The 16,041-nt window shown below is 53.1% G+C and overlaps 8 protein-coding genes across 8 annotated transcripts; 5 read left to right on the top strand and 3 right to left on the bottom strand.

The window, feature by feature from the left end:
* Window positions 1–373: 373 nt before the first annotated feature.
* Window positions 374–2,286, top strand: PG986_009635 (P-loop containing nucleoside triphosphate hydrolase protein; the record flags this gene model as incomplete). The annotated part of the gene is made up of 3 exons (XM_066845857.1): window positions 374–1,747; window positions 1,816–1,959; window positions 2,011–2,286. 3 exons carry the CDS (start codon window positions 374–376, stop codon window positions 2,284–2,286), a joined length of 1,794 nt encoding a protein of 597 aa, XP_066698255.1.
* A 259-nt stretch (window positions 2,287–2,545) lies between these two features.
* On the bottom strand, window positions 2,546–3,179 carry PG986_009634 (N-acetyltransferase- GNAT family; the record flags this gene model as incomplete). The annotated part of the gene is made up of 2 exons (XM_066845856.1): window positions 2,546–3,024; window positions 3,110–3,179. The coding sequence occupies 2 exons, from the start codon at window positions 3,177–3,179 to the stop codon at window positions 2,546–2,548; spliced, it is 549 nt and encodes a 182-aa protein (XP_066698254.1).
* Window positions 3,180–4,022: 843 nt separating this feature from the next.
* On the bottom strand, window positions 4,023–4,864 carry PG986_009633 (Cloroperoxidase; the record flags this gene model as incomplete). Its single annotated transcript, XM_066845855.1, has 2 exons — window positions 4,023–4,626; window positions 4,698–4,864. The coding sequence occupies 2 exons, from the start codon at window positions 4,862–4,864 to the stop codon at window positions 4,023–4,025; spliced, it is 771 nt and encodes a 256-aa protein (XP_066698253.1).
* A 3,388-nt stretch (window positions 4,865–8,252) lies between these two features.
* Window positions 8,253–9,257, top strand: PG986_009632 (uncharacterized protein; the record flags this gene model as incomplete). The annotated part of the gene is made up of 2 exons (XM_066845854.1): window positions 8,253–9,003; window positions 9,121–9,257. 2 exons carry the CDS (start codon window positions 8,253–8,255, stop codon window positions 9,255–9,257), a joined length of 888 nt encoding a protein of 295 aa, XP_066698252.1.
* Window positions 9,258–10,105: 848 nt separating this feature from the next.
* Window positions 10,106–10,714, bottom strand: PG986_009631 (uncharacterized protein; the record flags this gene model as incomplete). The annotated part of the gene is made up of 1 exon (XM_066845853.1): window positions 10,106–10,714. The coding sequence occupies one exon, from the start codon at window positions 10,712–10,714 to the stop codon at window positions 10,106–10,108; it is 609 nt and encodes a 202-aa protein (XP_066698251.1).
* Window positions 10,715–11,954: 1,240 nt separating this feature from the next.
* Window positions 11,955–12,981, top strand: PG986_009630 (uncharacterized protein; the record flags this gene model as incomplete). The annotated part of the gene is made up of 3 exons (XM_066845852.1): window positions 11,955–12,053; window positions 12,112–12,333; window positions 12,394–12,981. 3 exons carry the CDS (start codon window positions 11,955–11,957, stop codon window positions 12,979–12,981), a joined length of 909 nt encoding a protein of 302 aa, XP_066698250.1.
* Window positions 12,982–14,304: 1,323 nt separating this feature from the next.
* Window positions 14,305–14,793, top strand: PG986_009629 (uncharacterized protein; the record flags this gene model as incomplete). Its single annotated transcript, XM_066845851.1, has 2 exons — window positions 14,305–14,517; window positions 14,581–14,793. 2 exons carry the CDS (start codon window positions 14,305–14,307, stop codon window positions 14,791–14,793), a joined length of 426 nt encoding a protein of 141 aa, XP_066698249.1.
* A 772-nt stretch (window positions 14,794–15,565) lies between these two features.
* On the top strand, window positions 15,566–15,862 carry PG986_009628 (uncharacterized protein; the record flags this gene model as incomplete). The annotated part of the gene is made up of 1 exon (XM_066845850.1): window positions 15,566–15,862. One exon carries the CDS (start codon window positions 15,566–15,568, stop codon window positions 15,860–15,862), a length of 297 nt encoding a protein of 98 aa, XP_066698248.1.
* Between the last annotated feature and the right edge of the window lie 179 nt (window positions 15,863–16,041).

Below are 16,041 nucleotides of genomic sequence, written 5' to 3'. Positions count from 1 at the left end.
AATTCCCGGAAGTGCAGTAGAAAGAAACGCGGAATTACCGTCTGGGAAATTAGGTAAGTGGTGACCTGAACCTATTCTCATGCAATTTACATGTAGATATTCGGTTGGGCTAATATTCGTCCCTACTGTACTTCAACGGGATACGACAGTCATGCATGTGTTCAATTGAAGGGGGTCATGTGACCTCGTGGGTTGTAGGAAGTTTCCGCGCATGCAAGATATGCGGGGCAAAATCGGTCGCGCAGTAGCGTTGGCTGATAAGCGATAAGAAAAAAAGTTCCCCAAGAAAACTACAGCGCCCAGCGCCTGTTGTCCATCAGGTTTGCCAGTCGTCTCCCATACCCATATCGACCACCTTGTACACATCGCAACCATGGCTCCCACCGGCACCAAAGTCAAGGGATCAAAGCGAAAGGAGCTTTCCGCTACCGCGCCTGCTCCGAAGAGCAAAAAGGTGAAGCGCGCCGAACCTGAGCCGGAACCCGAGGTCGAGTCTTCGAGCGACGAAGAGGAAGAGGAAGTGGAAGAGGTCGAGAGCGAAGAGGAGGCCGAAGACGACGAGGATGATCACTCGGAGTTGAACAAGCGGGTTGCCGCTGCAGAGGCAGAGGATGGAAAGGACGTGTCTGCGAACAACGACCTCCCCGATGGCGGCAGCAATCTCACTTTACCACCCGTCGCGGATCTTGATGCGGAATCCTTTGCCCAATTGAACCTCTCCGAGAAGACGATGAAGGCAATTGAGGAGATGGGCTTCAAGAAAATGACAGCTATCCAGAAGAGGGCTATCCCGCCCCTGCTGGCCGGAAGAGATGTACTCGGTGCTGCCAAGACTGGTTCCGGAAAGACGTTGGCGTTCTTGATCCCTGCGGTCGAAATGTTGACTGCCCTGCGCTTCAAGCCTAGGAACGGAACTGGTGTCATTATCGTTTCCCCCACACGAGAACTCGCTCTTCAGATCTTCGGTGTCGCCAGGGAACTCATGAAGCACCACTCGCAAACCTATGGTGTTGTCATTGGTGGCGCCAACCGTCGCGCCGAGGCAGAGAAGCTCTCCAAGGGTGTTAACCTGCTGATCGCGACGCCCGGCCGCCTTCTTGATCATCTTCAGAACACCCCCTCTTTTGTTTTCAAGAACCTTCGATCCTTGGTCATCGACGAGGCCGACCGAATCCTCGAGATTGGTTTCGAAGACGAAATGAAGCAGATCATCAAGATCTTGCCATCCGAGAACCGTCAAAGCATGCTGTTCTCCGCTACACAAACCACCAAGGTCGAAGATCTCGCGCGAATGTCTCTCCGGCCCGGCCCCTTGTTCATCAATGTGGAAGAGGAGCAAAAGTTCTCTACTGTTGAAGGGTTGGAGCAGGGCTACGTTCTTTGCGAGGCCGACAAGCGTTTCCTTCTCCTGTTCTCTTTCTTAAAGAAGAACCAGAAGAAGAAGGTCATCGTCTTCTGCAGCAGTTGCAACTCGGTCAAATACTACGTGGAACTCCTCAACTATATCGACCTCCCCGTCTTAGAGCTTCACGGCAACCTGAAACAGCAGAAGCGCACGCAAACCTTCTTCGAATACTGCAACGCCAAGACCGGAGCGCTCATCTGTACGGATGTTGCGGCTCGTGGCCTTGATATCCCTGCAGTAGATTGGATCATCCAGTTTGACCCCCCGGATGACCCCCGCGATTACATCCACCGTGTGGGCCGAACTGCCCGTGGAAGCAATGGCCAAGGGCGTTCGCTTATGGTAAGTCGGCTTGTGGGATACTCCCACCTTCTTTCCATTCTTTGCAAAACTTACTCACTATTCCACAGTTCCTGCAACCCCAAGAAGCTGGATTCCTCCATCACCTGAAGGAGGCCCGAGTGCCGATCACCGAGTTCGACTTCCCCGCCAACAAGATCGTGAACATTCAATCTCAGTTGGAGAAACTCGTGTCCCAGAACTACTATCTCAACGTAAGTGCCCTTGAGACATCGTAATGCTGGCTGCGCTAACATCGTTTTCAGAAATCGGCAAAGGATGGTTTCAAGGCGTACATCCACGCCTACTCCAGCCACAGCTTGCGCAGCATCTTCGATGTCAACAAGCTCGACCTTGCCAAGGTGGCCAAGAGTTTTGGCTTCAGCGCGCCACCTCGTATTGATATCCAGTTGGGCGCCAGCATGGGCAGAGACAAGGTTCAGGGGCGCAGAGCCTACGGAAGTCAACCCCGCCAAGGCGGAAGGGGTGGCCCGCGAGGAGGTGGCGGACGAGGTGGTGGACGAGGAGGATATCGTCAATAGAGACGTCGCAGTGTAAGAAGCCAGGTCGTTCGGGCGTTTCTGCACTGTTGCTTCATGATATACCATAGGCGTTTTGTTGCATGGGTTGGCGTTGCGAAACCAAAAGACCGCCATAATAGTGTGGGGATTGAATTTATACGATTGTGGACGCTATTCTGTGTGTGCTTTACATTGTTCTCTCACGGAGAGCGGTGGTTACAATTATATACAAGAGCAAATTGATCGCGATATTTGCCGTTACCTAACCCCTTTCCCTACTCTAGCCAAGTAGATTCCATACGGCGCATGCCGCCCCCACCAAAGGGATCAAAGAGCGCACCACGTTCATCTGCGTCCACTTCCTCAGCAGCGCCTCGGCGGTGCCGCGGCTCATGGTCGCTCTTCTCTGCCCCTTCTCGTCGACGACGGCGGCGCCGTCCATCGAAGCCTCGAGCGTGCGGATGGTCGGCATCATGACGACCAAGGTGTAGGGCACGATGGCCAGGGTCAGCGCGCCGGCCGCGGCGAACCCGCGCCACTCCCCGGACGCGGACGAGGCAGCCCCCAGCTCCAGTGGCGAGGGTAGAGTGTGGTAGTAGGCCACCAACCAGTAGCTCAGCGTGGTGGCGCCGGCCAGGACCGGCATGAGGGCGGCGCCGCGCCGGTACAGGTTGTGCCATTGGTGCACAAGGGCGTCTTGGGGGACGTCGGGGCGGATTAGGGCGGGCATGGTTAGTAGGGAGGCGGACATGCCGATTCCTGTGATGGAGGTCTAGTTGTTAGATTCCCATTGCTTGGTGGTTTGGGTGGTCGCATGGGAGAAAGGGGGCATAGCGGGGCATACCGCTTGCGCAGGAACCGGAGATGATGCAGCCGAGGGCAGCAATGTTGAGTGGTGTAGCCGCGAGCGCCATTTGGTAGAGTATGCCGGTGGTACAGAAATTACCAAGTATGATATTTTTCAAACGATAAATGTAGTTTAATGTTCGCAGGTTCAGTCGGTCAATCGTTGAAGTCCTGAAATGTGCGTGCATACACGTATCTATATCCCATCATCTCTCACAGCAGCCAATGTCGTCAGTGTCGTCTTATATATCCCGAGGCTTGGCCCAAAGTTCGGAATACATCAAAATTGCGAGGCTAGAATTTGTCCGATCATGACCAGATTACGCCGTCTCAACGTAAAAGTTGGCACGCATCACATTGATAGCGTGATGATCTGGTCGCCTTCCCCGGACATCTCGACTTTTCCGACCGGCGCCAATGCTAGAACAGGCCCCCCGTCACACTAAAACACGGCAAACGGGAAACTTGAAAATCGATTTGGTAACAAAGCTCAGCCACATTCTAATAGAATGATTCGATTGGCTAGTGGCCCAGCAATTCAATGCGCAAGTGCGCGGGCTCAATTCAACCTATTGCATCATTCAATGTTCGGCAAATGAGAGTATTCCGAGAATTTTATTTCGGTATATTGCAGCTTACGAACACGACATAGCTTGACATGCGTAAGTTGCGATCTTGTATTGGCATAGGAGTTCTTGCCGCACGCAACCTGCGTTCGGCATTTCGTTTCACCCACATGCATGCATCGATTCACGACGTCAAAGTTTGGAGATCAATGAATTTCTATTTCGTGGCGCGTCCAAGTCGTAACATGACATCTGCTGCTACTACGAGTACCAACACCGTCAACTGCAACGCCCCTCCATCCATCCCCATCGAACCCAGAGGGATGATCGTAAGTGAATCCTGATTTAAGCAGTAGCACCCTTCTGCGCCGCCGCAATCGCAGCGCTCACAGGCGACATGTCGGCCAACTGCACCAGCCGCTCCGACGGCTTCCAGCCCAGCTCCACGGGCAAGCGCTCCTCGGCGAGGAAGACGCGGGTGTAGTCCTTGAACGCGCGCAGCGTGCCGGCCTTGGCCGCGGCGCTCTCGGGGTCGGCCGTGGAGTCGGGCACGGCGCCGTCCAGCATGAGGGTGACGATGAAGGCGGCCTCGCCGCGCGCGGGCGACTGCTGCGCCTCGGTCAGGGGCGCAGCCTGCTCGAGCCGGCGGCGCGAGGCGCCCAGCGACGCCGCGCTGATGTACTTCGGGTCCGCGCTGTCGGCGAGGACCGCGTCCACGCGCGCGGGCGAGACGGTGTTGCTGTCGTCCGGGCGCGCGAGCGAGGCCGGGCGCTCGATGCCCGCGGTGCGGTTGTCGAGCTGCTTCAGCTCGATGGTGCCGCCGGTCGGGACGCCGAGCGCGGCGAAGGCGCCGGCGCCGGGGATCAGGCCGAAGTCGCGGCTCCAGTTGGTCGCGGCGAAGATGGCGTCGGCGATGTTGTCGACGCTGATGTTGCGGCCGTTGTGGGGGCTGTAGGTCAAGAAGGTACTGTCAGCAAAAGGACTACATCATGCCACGGAGAAGAGTGTGTCTGGACGTACAGGTACCCGTGGTTCGCCAGGGTGTTCATCATGGGGCAAGGTCCGCGCGAGTCGCCGGGCCCTGCGGCCTTCCACGGCTTGATGTTGGCATCACCGGCTCTAGGTCCAAGTGCAGTCGGGAAAGCGAGGGCGGGCACCGCCAGCAAGATCGAGGAGGAGAAACGCATCTTAAAGAAGGTATGCGGCGTTCAGGCTTAGAGGTGGTGGATGAAGTTGGGTTGAAGCACAGGACTGAGGAAGCACCTTCTCAGAACGATCAACATCAGTCCGGATCAGGTCACCACTATATATACCTGAGCATCTACGGAGTATACCATGGCCTTTTCCCAGTTCATCAACGGACCCCGACGAAGGAAACCGATGTAACGCTCGCGGGCTTCAAGCGGGATCTTCCAGATCCAATGCAGAATGCCATGTTCTAGGTGGCCATGTGCATGGGGCTCGGAATTCCTCCACTGAGGATGGACAGCGAGACACACTGTCGGTGGATAGTGCCGTGACGAGCATCACTTAATATAAAACCGTCCTATCACGAAAGTCGCCGGTATTGTCTATGTGGCGGATCTGCGGGCCTGCCAATGGAAGGGACTGTGATGACCAAGTTGCTTCTTTTGGTGTTTGTCGTGGCCGCTGTATGAAACGGCCTACAGGCGCTGCACAAGGCCCTCAGGTGCCCTGTCATTCGCTAAAAAGCACCCCCTGGCAGAGATCCGCTAGCCAAATGCCCCAGCAGGACGTCGTCCCATATCGCCTAGCGTGCTTGAGGCTGAGCCGCTCCCATCCTCTTGAGATCACCTGAAAAGGAAGTTCCTCGGTGATTGCATCTTCATGCTGCTGTTTTGCTACTTCTACTCAAACCACTAAAGAGTTGCACATCGCAGTAAGTTGTATGCCGGTCATCGTAGCAGCTCGAATGGTTCGACGTCTTCTTGCTATCTGCGGGGTTAAGCCACATGCCCGAATGTCAAACAGTGAACCGATCGTCCATCACCAGATCTCAATCGAGCGTGATCTATCTGCAAGACGGCCATGAAGCACTGCCCAACCGGCAAGGCTGTTTCTCATCGGACTGCACTCCACCTCTTGTAAACATTCGGCAGCCAGCAAGCGGCCGCCTAGGCGCCTGATCTATGCGATTCGCCAACCACTGTTTCCGGGGCCCTTTTTGCACAGACACGGCCAGACGGACGATTTGCCTCCGGCCGTTCGCCCCGAAGATTACAGTCCACACCCACACCCACTCCGCCCGAGAAGAATCGAAGCTTGGCCACCACCCACACAAAACCATGTAAGTACTTAATGGTGGGCTTGGTGTGGGTGGCGTGCGGCCGCTAATCCGCACATGCAGCGACGACGTTTTGCTTATTAGAAACTCACGGCGTGTAATACACAACCGACAACCGACAACTGACAAACTCCGCTCCTGCAGCAGCTCGCCTTGAGAATCCACTTTTGCTCAAAATGAAACGGTGGCTCTACTTTTCCATCCATCTTATATGCTCGAAATGGGAAACAGGCTCGTCGTGGAGCATGTTCTCCTCAGCTTCTTGGCGGTATATAGGCGCGCCTAGACAAAACGTTGAATGGCCGCAGGAACATTTGCGAGATTGTCCTCTTGCATTTGACGACGTTTACGTGGCTCGTGGCCATCTGCAGCTACTCCTGTGGGTGGGGAGACATCGTTCGTTAACGGGTCACATGGTTTCCTGTATCGATGGATCTCTGCAACTCAACAGGTCGGGTTTCTCTCCGCACATCCTCTCCTCTTCCTGAGTTGACATTGTGTCGAACTTCCGATCCTGATAAGAAATTTGATTCGGAGCTACAGCAGCCATATTCAAATCCATTTCCATGGATCGAAATAGTGTTCTGCGACCTCTGAATGATAGTCAGGTTAGACCTCGTAGATAAGGCGGCACTTCTTGTTGGGACATCACCCCTTATTTCTTCCTTCAACATCGATCCAGTGCATTCATCCATCTCCTTATATCGGACGCACTTGGGGGAAAAGAAGTGTTCTTTCTTTGAATCTGCCCCTGCCCCCAGGACATTTGAAAATTCAGTATACCGTGCCATATGTGATGATACGGCCAGAGATAGCGACAGTCCCCGTAGTACGTATTACCAAGACTTGACGGATTATGTACTACAGCCGAACTGCGTGTGTACCTAGCGAAGGCTGACTAATGTAAATCTTTCAGCTTCAAATCCCCAGTGTGCCTCATCCAAGGCCCTATTAAGCTAGATATTAAATTCTGCGGCACTGAGATCTCAATCTTACGGGGACTACAACCTCGTTACCTAAAGTATGGTAGCGAAACCTATGCCTTAGCTGATGGTCTTTTTGGGGGGGTCGCTCTTACAGCCTTGGCATTGTCACAAGCACCTAAACTGCGTTTCTTGTTCCTTTTTCTTACTTCCTCCTCTTTCTTTGCTTTTTTTCTTTTTCGGTTCGTATTACGTCAGTACTTACTCTTAATAGCATTCCAATATTCACGATATTCACGGACTGGCGAAAGCTCAAGACCCGGAAAACGCAAAAACTGACCCTCGTCACGTTATCTACTACCTCTTTTCTTACACCGTCGTGGATATGGAGAACTGTACCACAATAACTGTCAACGTCCATTCTGCCGACCGGTTTCCCGGGATGGGGCTGAAGTTCGCATTCTCGTCAGCTTTGGTATCCAGTTTCTATACCTTGAGATCCATGCCGGATTCGAACAATTTCCCTGCCAGCGGTTCCGACTGCTCCGTGGAACTAGTTGGTGACGGATGCCTCATCAACGATCAAGGGTCAACGAACTGCTCAAAAACATGCCTTGATCCAATATACCTATTCAATTCACCGTACACAGTATCCAACTGCTTGACACTTGCAGTTGCGTCTAGCGTGAGGACTGAGCCAGCGGTCTTGGATTTCGACCTAAACATGGACCTGCCCGACGCCATCAAGGCTAATTTCACTTTTGGAATTGACAACATCAATCAGTTCGACAGCCCGGCGTTCTTGAATAATATGTTAAGCTGTACCAATGCAGCTTGTACGAACAGCTCCGCCGGTTGGTGTACTACACCAGTCCCGTCGAGCCTAGGCGAGATCTCAGGGAACCGAACGAAAGAGGCGCTGAAGCTGATTAATGAACTAACCTTTTGCCAAGGGGCCGCCTTTTCACCGAATGGGGACATTGGTGGACCAGGAGTGAGTATAAAGGGACGATCCTGTTCTGTACACAACACGAGACTAACGGATTCGTGAATATAGGTAGTTATTTCTTACAGCATACAGCTAGTACTGTCATTCGTGTTTTGGGTGGTGATAAGCTCTTCTAGTCTCGCTGCGAACTTGATTCAGCGTAACAACCCATTGGTCGCACGGCGATTCATTGATCCCTTCCTTAGGCTAGTTGTGATTTTAAGATCACCAACTCTCAGAGGAAGAGACTTAAAGCCTCCAGAAAAAGGAGTGACCAGATCAGATGCCAAGCGCTGGCTATCACAGTCAAAGCCTATCATATCCATTAGATCGGCCCTGGTGGAATTCCAAGAAACGCAATGCTTCTTCGCTGTCGCCATTCAAGTGGCGATTCTGCTCTCCACCGGAGGGGACAGGAATCTGGCTGGGGAGCAGACTTATGGCTCCGTGGAGATGGATGCGGTGCTCAATCGCCGGGCCATGTCAATTGTGCATGGATCCTTGTCTCTCAGTCAACTGACTCTGAGTACTGCCCATATGACCTCCTGGTATCTGACCACCCTTTACTCGGCGTCGACCATTGCCATCACGACAATGGATTCCCTCTCTCCCCCAAGCTGAGTATCACCAAGTATCTCAAGTCACAGTCGGACAACCAGGGAGTCTTGAGGTTAGCAGAGTGTGGAAACAACATCACGCCGATGACCGCTTGCGAGACAACTGGTGGAACGCCGGTTTTCCTCGTCAACCCTGTGGTTTGTCTTTGGATCACGGTGAGCTGGATTATAATGAGTACAATCTATTCGCGGGTGGCTCTCAAGACTCAAGGTGGTATGATCCGCGAGAATGGCAGCCAAGCAAGAGATCCGAAATGCAAAACCTGCTTCAAGGACAGAGTGGGGAAATGGCTACTGATCCGTGGGCTTCGAGTGTTGCAGTTTTATCTGGTCCTCTTTTACTTTATGTGGTCTTTCTTTTTTATTTTCAACATGGAAACGTCACTACAAGCTATGATTCGCAGGGAGCCATCCGTGGATTGGACAGTTGGACAAATCATTGCTCTGGCCGTCTGGGTGCCTGTGCTCTTCAAACTGGGCTTCATGTTACTATGTAAGTGTCTCGTCTGCCATGCAATTGGCTATTTTACCCATACTGACAATGCTCTGTCATTTCGGACCAGTCGGGATACAAAGTACATCAGGAGTCCGAATACCTGGACCGTACCAGATCACGAATTCGCGTACACCGTCAATTCCCGAGGCAGGTCCTTTGCAGCAGCAAATATAGCAATATCGGGACGTCGATGCGAGAAAGCCGAACTGTTTCAATTGCCATTCCAGAGCTACTGGCTTTACCATGGGTAACTACGCTCATACCAATAGAGGCCGTTATAGTATAGTAGCTGAAGCCCATTTTCATATGTAGCAGCCCGTGTACGTGTCATATCGTCAAGACACCAGTGCGACAGACAAAAGAAGGTCCTCAAGGACAAACAAGAGCCTCTCCCCACAGCCACGAACCACAAACTGCTTGAAGCTTAATCACCCATGAGCAAGATTCGAACATGTTGCAAAAGGTTTATATATCTAATTGACACTAGAGTTCCTTGACCGGGTCGGTATAGCCTAGCGGTACCATAATTATAATATACTTAAAGGCAAGAGGGTTCAACTCCCTCTGCGGTCACTTTTTGTTTTGTCTTATCCCCCTATATTGTGAGCCCAACTTCGCAATTCCAAACACCAGACTTTAGAACCTTGCCTTGACACCAGCCACAAAGAATGTTTTTGGGAAGCATACATAAACTGATAACATGAATAAAGCCATAGAATTTGCCTACGGTTATTGACTTGGCGCTTTTGTATTGGTCGTGGATGACTGTTGTGGACAACCTTGATGCCGATCCCCCGCAATACAATTGGCGGCTGCAGCAGTCTACAAGCCCACCACACCACCCAAGGGCAACTTGATATTAGTCACAGCAAGTAAGCCAAACATGTGTTCTGAGAAGATTGCTTCAAGAGCATTGAAGTTATTTCTAGGTTACAGGCAAGTATTACAACATCGACTATGTGTCGATGGGTGGTACAGGAGTATGAATGTGGGGGGTATGTAATCTCCGTACCAATCCTCAGTACTGGGAATTCAAGGTTTCCACAGTTGCATCAGACTGCGACCTTTCCCTCGTGCTGCAGGTAGTCATGTGCGTCATCTATTTCTTGGCATAGTTCTCGGCGTGAGCCTTCACCGATTTGCCAATGGCGCCAGTCTCTGCTCCCAATTCACTCGTGCCAGTTTCGTCAGTACCGGGAGCGAGGATGCTGGTGGCAGGGCCTGTATGCGGGGGGTGCTCGCCGGCCTCGCCGATCTTGTGCGCCATCTGGCTCGTCTCCTGGCCGAGCCTGCTGCCGCTGCCGGGGGCCAGCGTGTCGGAAGCGCTCGTCGTCTGTGACGCGCCGCCGAAGACGCCCGACACCTTGTCCGCGATGGTCGACGCGATGCCGCTCGTCTCCTTGCCCAGCTTGCTGTCGCCGCGGCTGTCGGTGCCGGGCATCACCGTATCGTTGCCGCTCGTGGGCGTCTGGCCAGTGCCTTGGAAGGCCTGCGACACCTTGTTCGCCGTCGCGTCCAGCACGTTCTGCGTGGCCTGGCCGAAGTCGCTCTCGCCCTTCTTGTTGGTGCCGGGCGTCAGGGTGTCCGTGACGCTGGTGCCGTGGTCTGCGGAGGCGCCGGGGTGGCCGGAGCCGAGACCCGTGGCGCGGGCGTCGTTGGGCTGGAGGCCGTCCTTGATGGAGTCGATGATGGTCTTATCGCCTGACATGTTGCGGAGGGATGTTCAAGTTGCTTTGGCGGTTGCTGTATGACTGTTTGTTGGTGGTTTAGGGGGGTTTGGGTCGTGTTGAGGAGGGGTGATCTTGTATGGGCTTTGTAGAATGATGAGGCTGAAAGATTGAGGTGCGATTTGGGGGCCATGGTTTCTCTTTATGCAGCTCCCCAGTCCGAACTCTTCAATGACCCTCGTTACATACCGTCATGATGGCGTAAACCTGGCTTAGAATGGAGGGTATGCCCCGTAGCTCTCCCGCGTGCTTGGAAGCCACCCCACTAGAGCTACAGCGCTGCTCCATCCATGACCTCATAGGTGTTCCTAGGTGTTTTCTTCCGGGCAGTGTCGGCAAGCTGCAAGCCACTCTGCCCCTGTCGTATCAATTGAAAGTTTCTGTTCTGTGAGTCAAACCGCTTGGCTAAATAACCGGAGGTAAAGAGCGACCCCCATTGCGAAGTTACCAGCTAAAACCTACGTGACTCTGCAGCGAGACAGCTTCGTCCAAGCAACCAGCTTGCGAGCCGGACCCTTTGCCACGCAGGTATCTCAGCTCTATCTACATATGTACCCAAGATAGATTAGGTAGGCAAACTACAGAAACCAAACAAACGGCTGGCATAGCAGAAGTAAATATCACAATCCGACCATTGCATTAGCAAAGAACCTGATTGGGATCAATTTAGCCCCTGCCCCGCAGCAGCAGCTGTTTGCTAGAATCTCACTAACCCCGCAGAGTTCAGTGCTGAAGCTGACAGCCCAACAGCCCTGCTAGACTACAATGCCTGTGCTCTTACCCCACATACACTCCCAGCTTGCCTTCCGGACTCCAGTGTCCGGAAAGCGCCAGAAGAAAATAACGCACAACGACGTATGACGAAACCCGGCATCTATCCCCAGCCCAACCTCTGTCTTGACAGTCTTGATGAAGCCCAAGTACAGATAAATACATATACATAGAATCAAGTATATTCCAGCTTATATACGAATGAATTCCATGGAATCCCATAATGTTGAACGATTATTCAACACAGGCATTGGAAGTTATGACCTGAGTCTCAGAGGTGGGGGTACTTGTAACACCATGAATTTTGGGACCCGAAGAGGTTGCCAACGAACTCTTCCAGGCCATGCTTGCAAATTGATCCATTAAGAGGTAGGAACCATACACCCTGCTTTTCGCACCCATCACGTTTCTCGTGATAGACCAGCCATACGGCACCAACACATTACCATCATGGGCTCTCAGGGAAGACCAAAGCTGTTTGAGTTTGAATGCCTGGTCGGCTTCTTCATGGCCCAGCCGTCAATGAAGCAGGAGCCTAAGTATGCACTCGTACGTTCCCCCATTCTTGGAAGGTGACGGCCTGTGACTAATCGCGTATAATACCCAGACGACACACGCAGATCTTGGCTTGATCCCGCGATCTTATGTCACAGAAGCTGGCGCGACTGAAGACAGTCATCTCAGTGCCTGGCAACGTTTCGCAAACTACGTGGAGCAACTCAATCACAATGCTAAGGACGGCGAACAGTACAAGGTCTTGTACGTAGGTCGTCATGGCCAAGGCTTTCACAATGTCATGGAGGCCAAGGTGGGTACGCCAGCTTGGGAGGTATGTAGTTCCGCAGTAACTGTGTCCCATGACTGTGGTGCATTAACTGACGACCGACAGAGCCACTGGGCGCTCCTAGATGGCGATGGCGACGCAGTCTGGGCCGACTCCGAGTTGACAGACCAAGGGAAGAGAGAAGCTGCCGATAATGGTAAGATTTGGCGCAGGTTGATTGAGCAAGAGAAGATGCCTTGGCCAGCACTGTATTGCAGCCCCATGCGTCGCTGTCTGGAAACGGCACGGCTTTCTTTTGAGGACCTTGCCACTTCTCAGGGCAAACCATACCAGCCAGTGGTCAAAGAGAACCTCCGCGAACGTATGGGCCGGCATACGTGCGACCGTCGGTCCTCCAAGTCGTGGATCCAGGAACACTATCCATCCTACTTGATTGAACCTGGTTTCACCGAGAATGACGAGCTGTTCGAGGCTGACAGGCGCGAAACCGACGAGGAGCATATTCTACGGGCTCGCATTGCCATGGAAGAGATATTCGAGAACGAGTCCAGCTGCTTTGTCTCTATTACGATGCACTCGTTGGCTTCGCGCATCTTGATGCGAGTGATCGGCCAAGAACCGTTTCGCATGTCACCAGGTTCGACCACGGCATTCCTTGTCAAGGCCACCCAGTCTTCGGTGGCCTGGACCTGATAGCGGGTTTCTTATTTTCATTCAACAGTCCATAGATTTGTTCAATTGACATCGGCCTATTCGACGGCCTATTCGACGATGCCGATAGTGATAGAGCGGCCAAAACTCTACCCTCTTCGGGCTGTGATGGAACAGTCACGCTTGCAGTCTGGGCCGTTCCCTTTCAAGCACCCCGGTTACGTCTCGTTCCCAAGCCGCCACAGTTAGCTGCGAATGAAGCCATAGACCCCCTTAACCCCAAAGAGAAAGTCACGTGCAACAATACCGCCGTCGTACAACTTGGCACTGATTTAGGTGTCGGAAGTATTGACCTCAACAACTGTCCGGCTGTGTAAATACTCGACTTATGCTGCAATTTATCATATATGTTCTTGATGCCTTGTTACCGGTTCATGACATTCAGCGGTTACTCAAAGACATGTTGGGAGATAGAGCACCCGTTCTCGTTGGCCGGCCATATTAGGGGCATGTATAGGATCGTCGTCGGAGTCACCTGAGCGATGCGGTGATTCTCGTGTCAGTTGAAACCCCACAACGGCGCAGTATGATAGTTTGGGTGGCTTTGCTTTACGTGCCGCATTCATGCTCATCGATATATAGCTCCAAATTGGCTGAACTTCCGCGTGCTGTGCCGTCCAGCCTGTCGGTATCGGTGGAGACGAAAGCCCGTGTAACAGACCAGGGTGGCTGCTTAAGTAGGCACGTTTTCTGGTACGGTCGCGTCCAGTTTTCTTGCTTACAGTAGCATGAGACCCGCTGACAAACCGGAAGACCCATCCGAACGACCCAGCCGGAGAGACCCCCAACCGCCAACGGACGGTACTGAATCGCCCGGAGAATCCTCACGGTGGATTCTGCAACAACGCAACGGCTCAACCGAGGTCACCACTTGCATTTTCCTGGGTCTTTACCCGCGGCACCGGGGCACTTCGCAGGGGGCTGATTCTGGTTGCTACGCCGCATTCCAATGGCTGGGCTGGAACGGGAAACCGGTGTGTCGGCATACAATCTAGCCCACGTATATGGGACAGAACCCCCAACCGTACTGTCAAGCAGCTGCCTAGTTACGGTTATCTTTTCCGTACTGGTGTAAGCCAAGCAGCAGAATCCGGGTACCACATCGGGGCTAATTGGTGGATTTGTGCAGAGAGCGGTGTGTACGGGCCCTCAGTTCTGGAAATCAAGGATAAACCGCCCAATTAGGTCTACAAGACCAGTCACGGCTAACCTATATAACAAGGAGGTCCAGCCTTCACACCCCCAATAGACCTTTAAAAGGTTCCCTTGTCCCCATCGTCCCGTTGGCCTCATCATACCTCCATCATGTTTCCTCCGCCTCTCGTTGTCGGAAACACGGAGGTACCCGCTGCTTCACAGCTCCCAGTACTTGCCTATGCGCAGTATACTCCCCAGCCTCAGGGGCTTGCTGTCTGTATAAAGGACGCCACCATCCTGCTGCTGACGCTCGCGGCCATTGTCACGATCGTCGAATTCTTCCTTCGGGGACGAAAAGCCAGCTCTCAGCCTACTCGGGTTGTAAGTGGTTATCCTGCTGTTATCGTTCTTTGTTTTGAAATACTCTTTCTAAAACCCGTGTAGAGTCAGAAATATCAGGACATAGATCCCCCATCGCGGCTAGATCCTCGGGAAAAAGCATACATCCATGGAATGGCCAGAGCGTTGTTAGAGGCCCCCAAACCGCGGCAATGGGACGATAGGCCGGAGGATGACGATGACGGTACATCGGGTGTGGAGCGCATCAGGACCCGGCGGCATGGGAACGGCAGGCGATGGGGCAAGTTGGGGATTTAAGGGGCCCCGCCATGCCGGGTGTTGGACGATTACCACCGAAGAATATTGCATATATCATGTTAATTGGTGTTTAATTAGTGTCTAGACAACAATTACCGGGTCCTTCCAGGGCATCGGCCTCGAAGCTGCCCGGCATTTCGTCCGTCTCAAGACAGCCAAGGTTATCTTCACCTTCCGCACGATCTCCATAGAGGGGAGGCAAAGGTTTCCATTGAAGCCTCCACAGGTCGACAGGATGTTGTAGGAGTTGCAAGCAAGAACCCAGTCAAAGTAATGTTTGAACCGTTGGTGTGGCTGAGTGGCACTCGATAACAGAGCTTTGAGTCCGATCCATTGGCCCCTGGACTTATCTAACTACGCCTCCGTCCAATCTTTCGCCAAGCCTGTGGCTGCCAGCCTAGACTTGCTAGATACGCTCGTTCGTGTCCAACGCTGGGATCAACATCTCGGCCTTTGAGCCCAGGACCAACGAGTTCTTCACCATGGTCAACTTTCGTCAGCACGGCTTCTCCTGGGGATTCTCCTGGTCCCCAAGCTACGCGAGACGTCGCTCGATCATTAAAAAAACGTCGTATTGACCTTTACCGGGTCATTGCTGCACCTGGTGGTGCGGTTTGAGGAGCGCAAGGCCCCCGACATCCTAGAAGCTTGCGGCGATTCGAGGACGACGGATATACCCGGCAAGTAAAGTCGAGGAGCTATCCAGAAGCTTGCGAAGGTGAAAGTGCATAGTAAGCGGACTGCACGCTGCCGTTACAACACCCCGAAACTGATGGAACTCTTCGCGACCCGCGCGCTGGCGGGACAGCTGACCCGGTCCCCGAAGCCCGGCAACATCATCGGCTCCATCGTCAACCCGGGGTCCGTCCGGGCCAACACCAACCGCAACCAGTCTCTCCTCGCCCGGGTGGTTATGTTCGTCCTGCTCCTAATCGTGGGCCGCCGGGTCGAGGTCGGCGGTCGCACGGGCAGTATCTCGGCAACTGCAACGTCGGGGTGTAAGTTTAATTCTGGGCACCAGAACCTCTTGATTTGCAAAAACAAACAAAGACTGATCCGAGGTGTATGATGAAGTCCTTCGGATTTCGTGAAAAGCAACTAGGGGTTGGAGGCGCAGAAGAAGCTGTGGAGTCAGTTGCTCGAGAAGCTGGAACATATCCATTCTGGAATATCCTCAAAAATCTAGCAGACAGACTGAACAGGCGAGCAGTCCATTTCGTGATCAAGAAAGAGACGGGACGATACAGG

The sequence above is a fragment of the Apiospora aurea genome, assembly GCF_038362705.1.
Source record: "Apiospora aurea strain CBS 24483 chromosome Unknown utg000006l_segment0_segment0, whole genome shotgun sequence".
NCBI lineage: Eukaryota > Fungi > Ascomycota > Sordariomycetes > Amphisphaeriales > Apiosporaceae > Apiospora > Apiospora aurea.
This window is presented reverse-complemented; position numbering and strand designations above follow the sequence as displayed.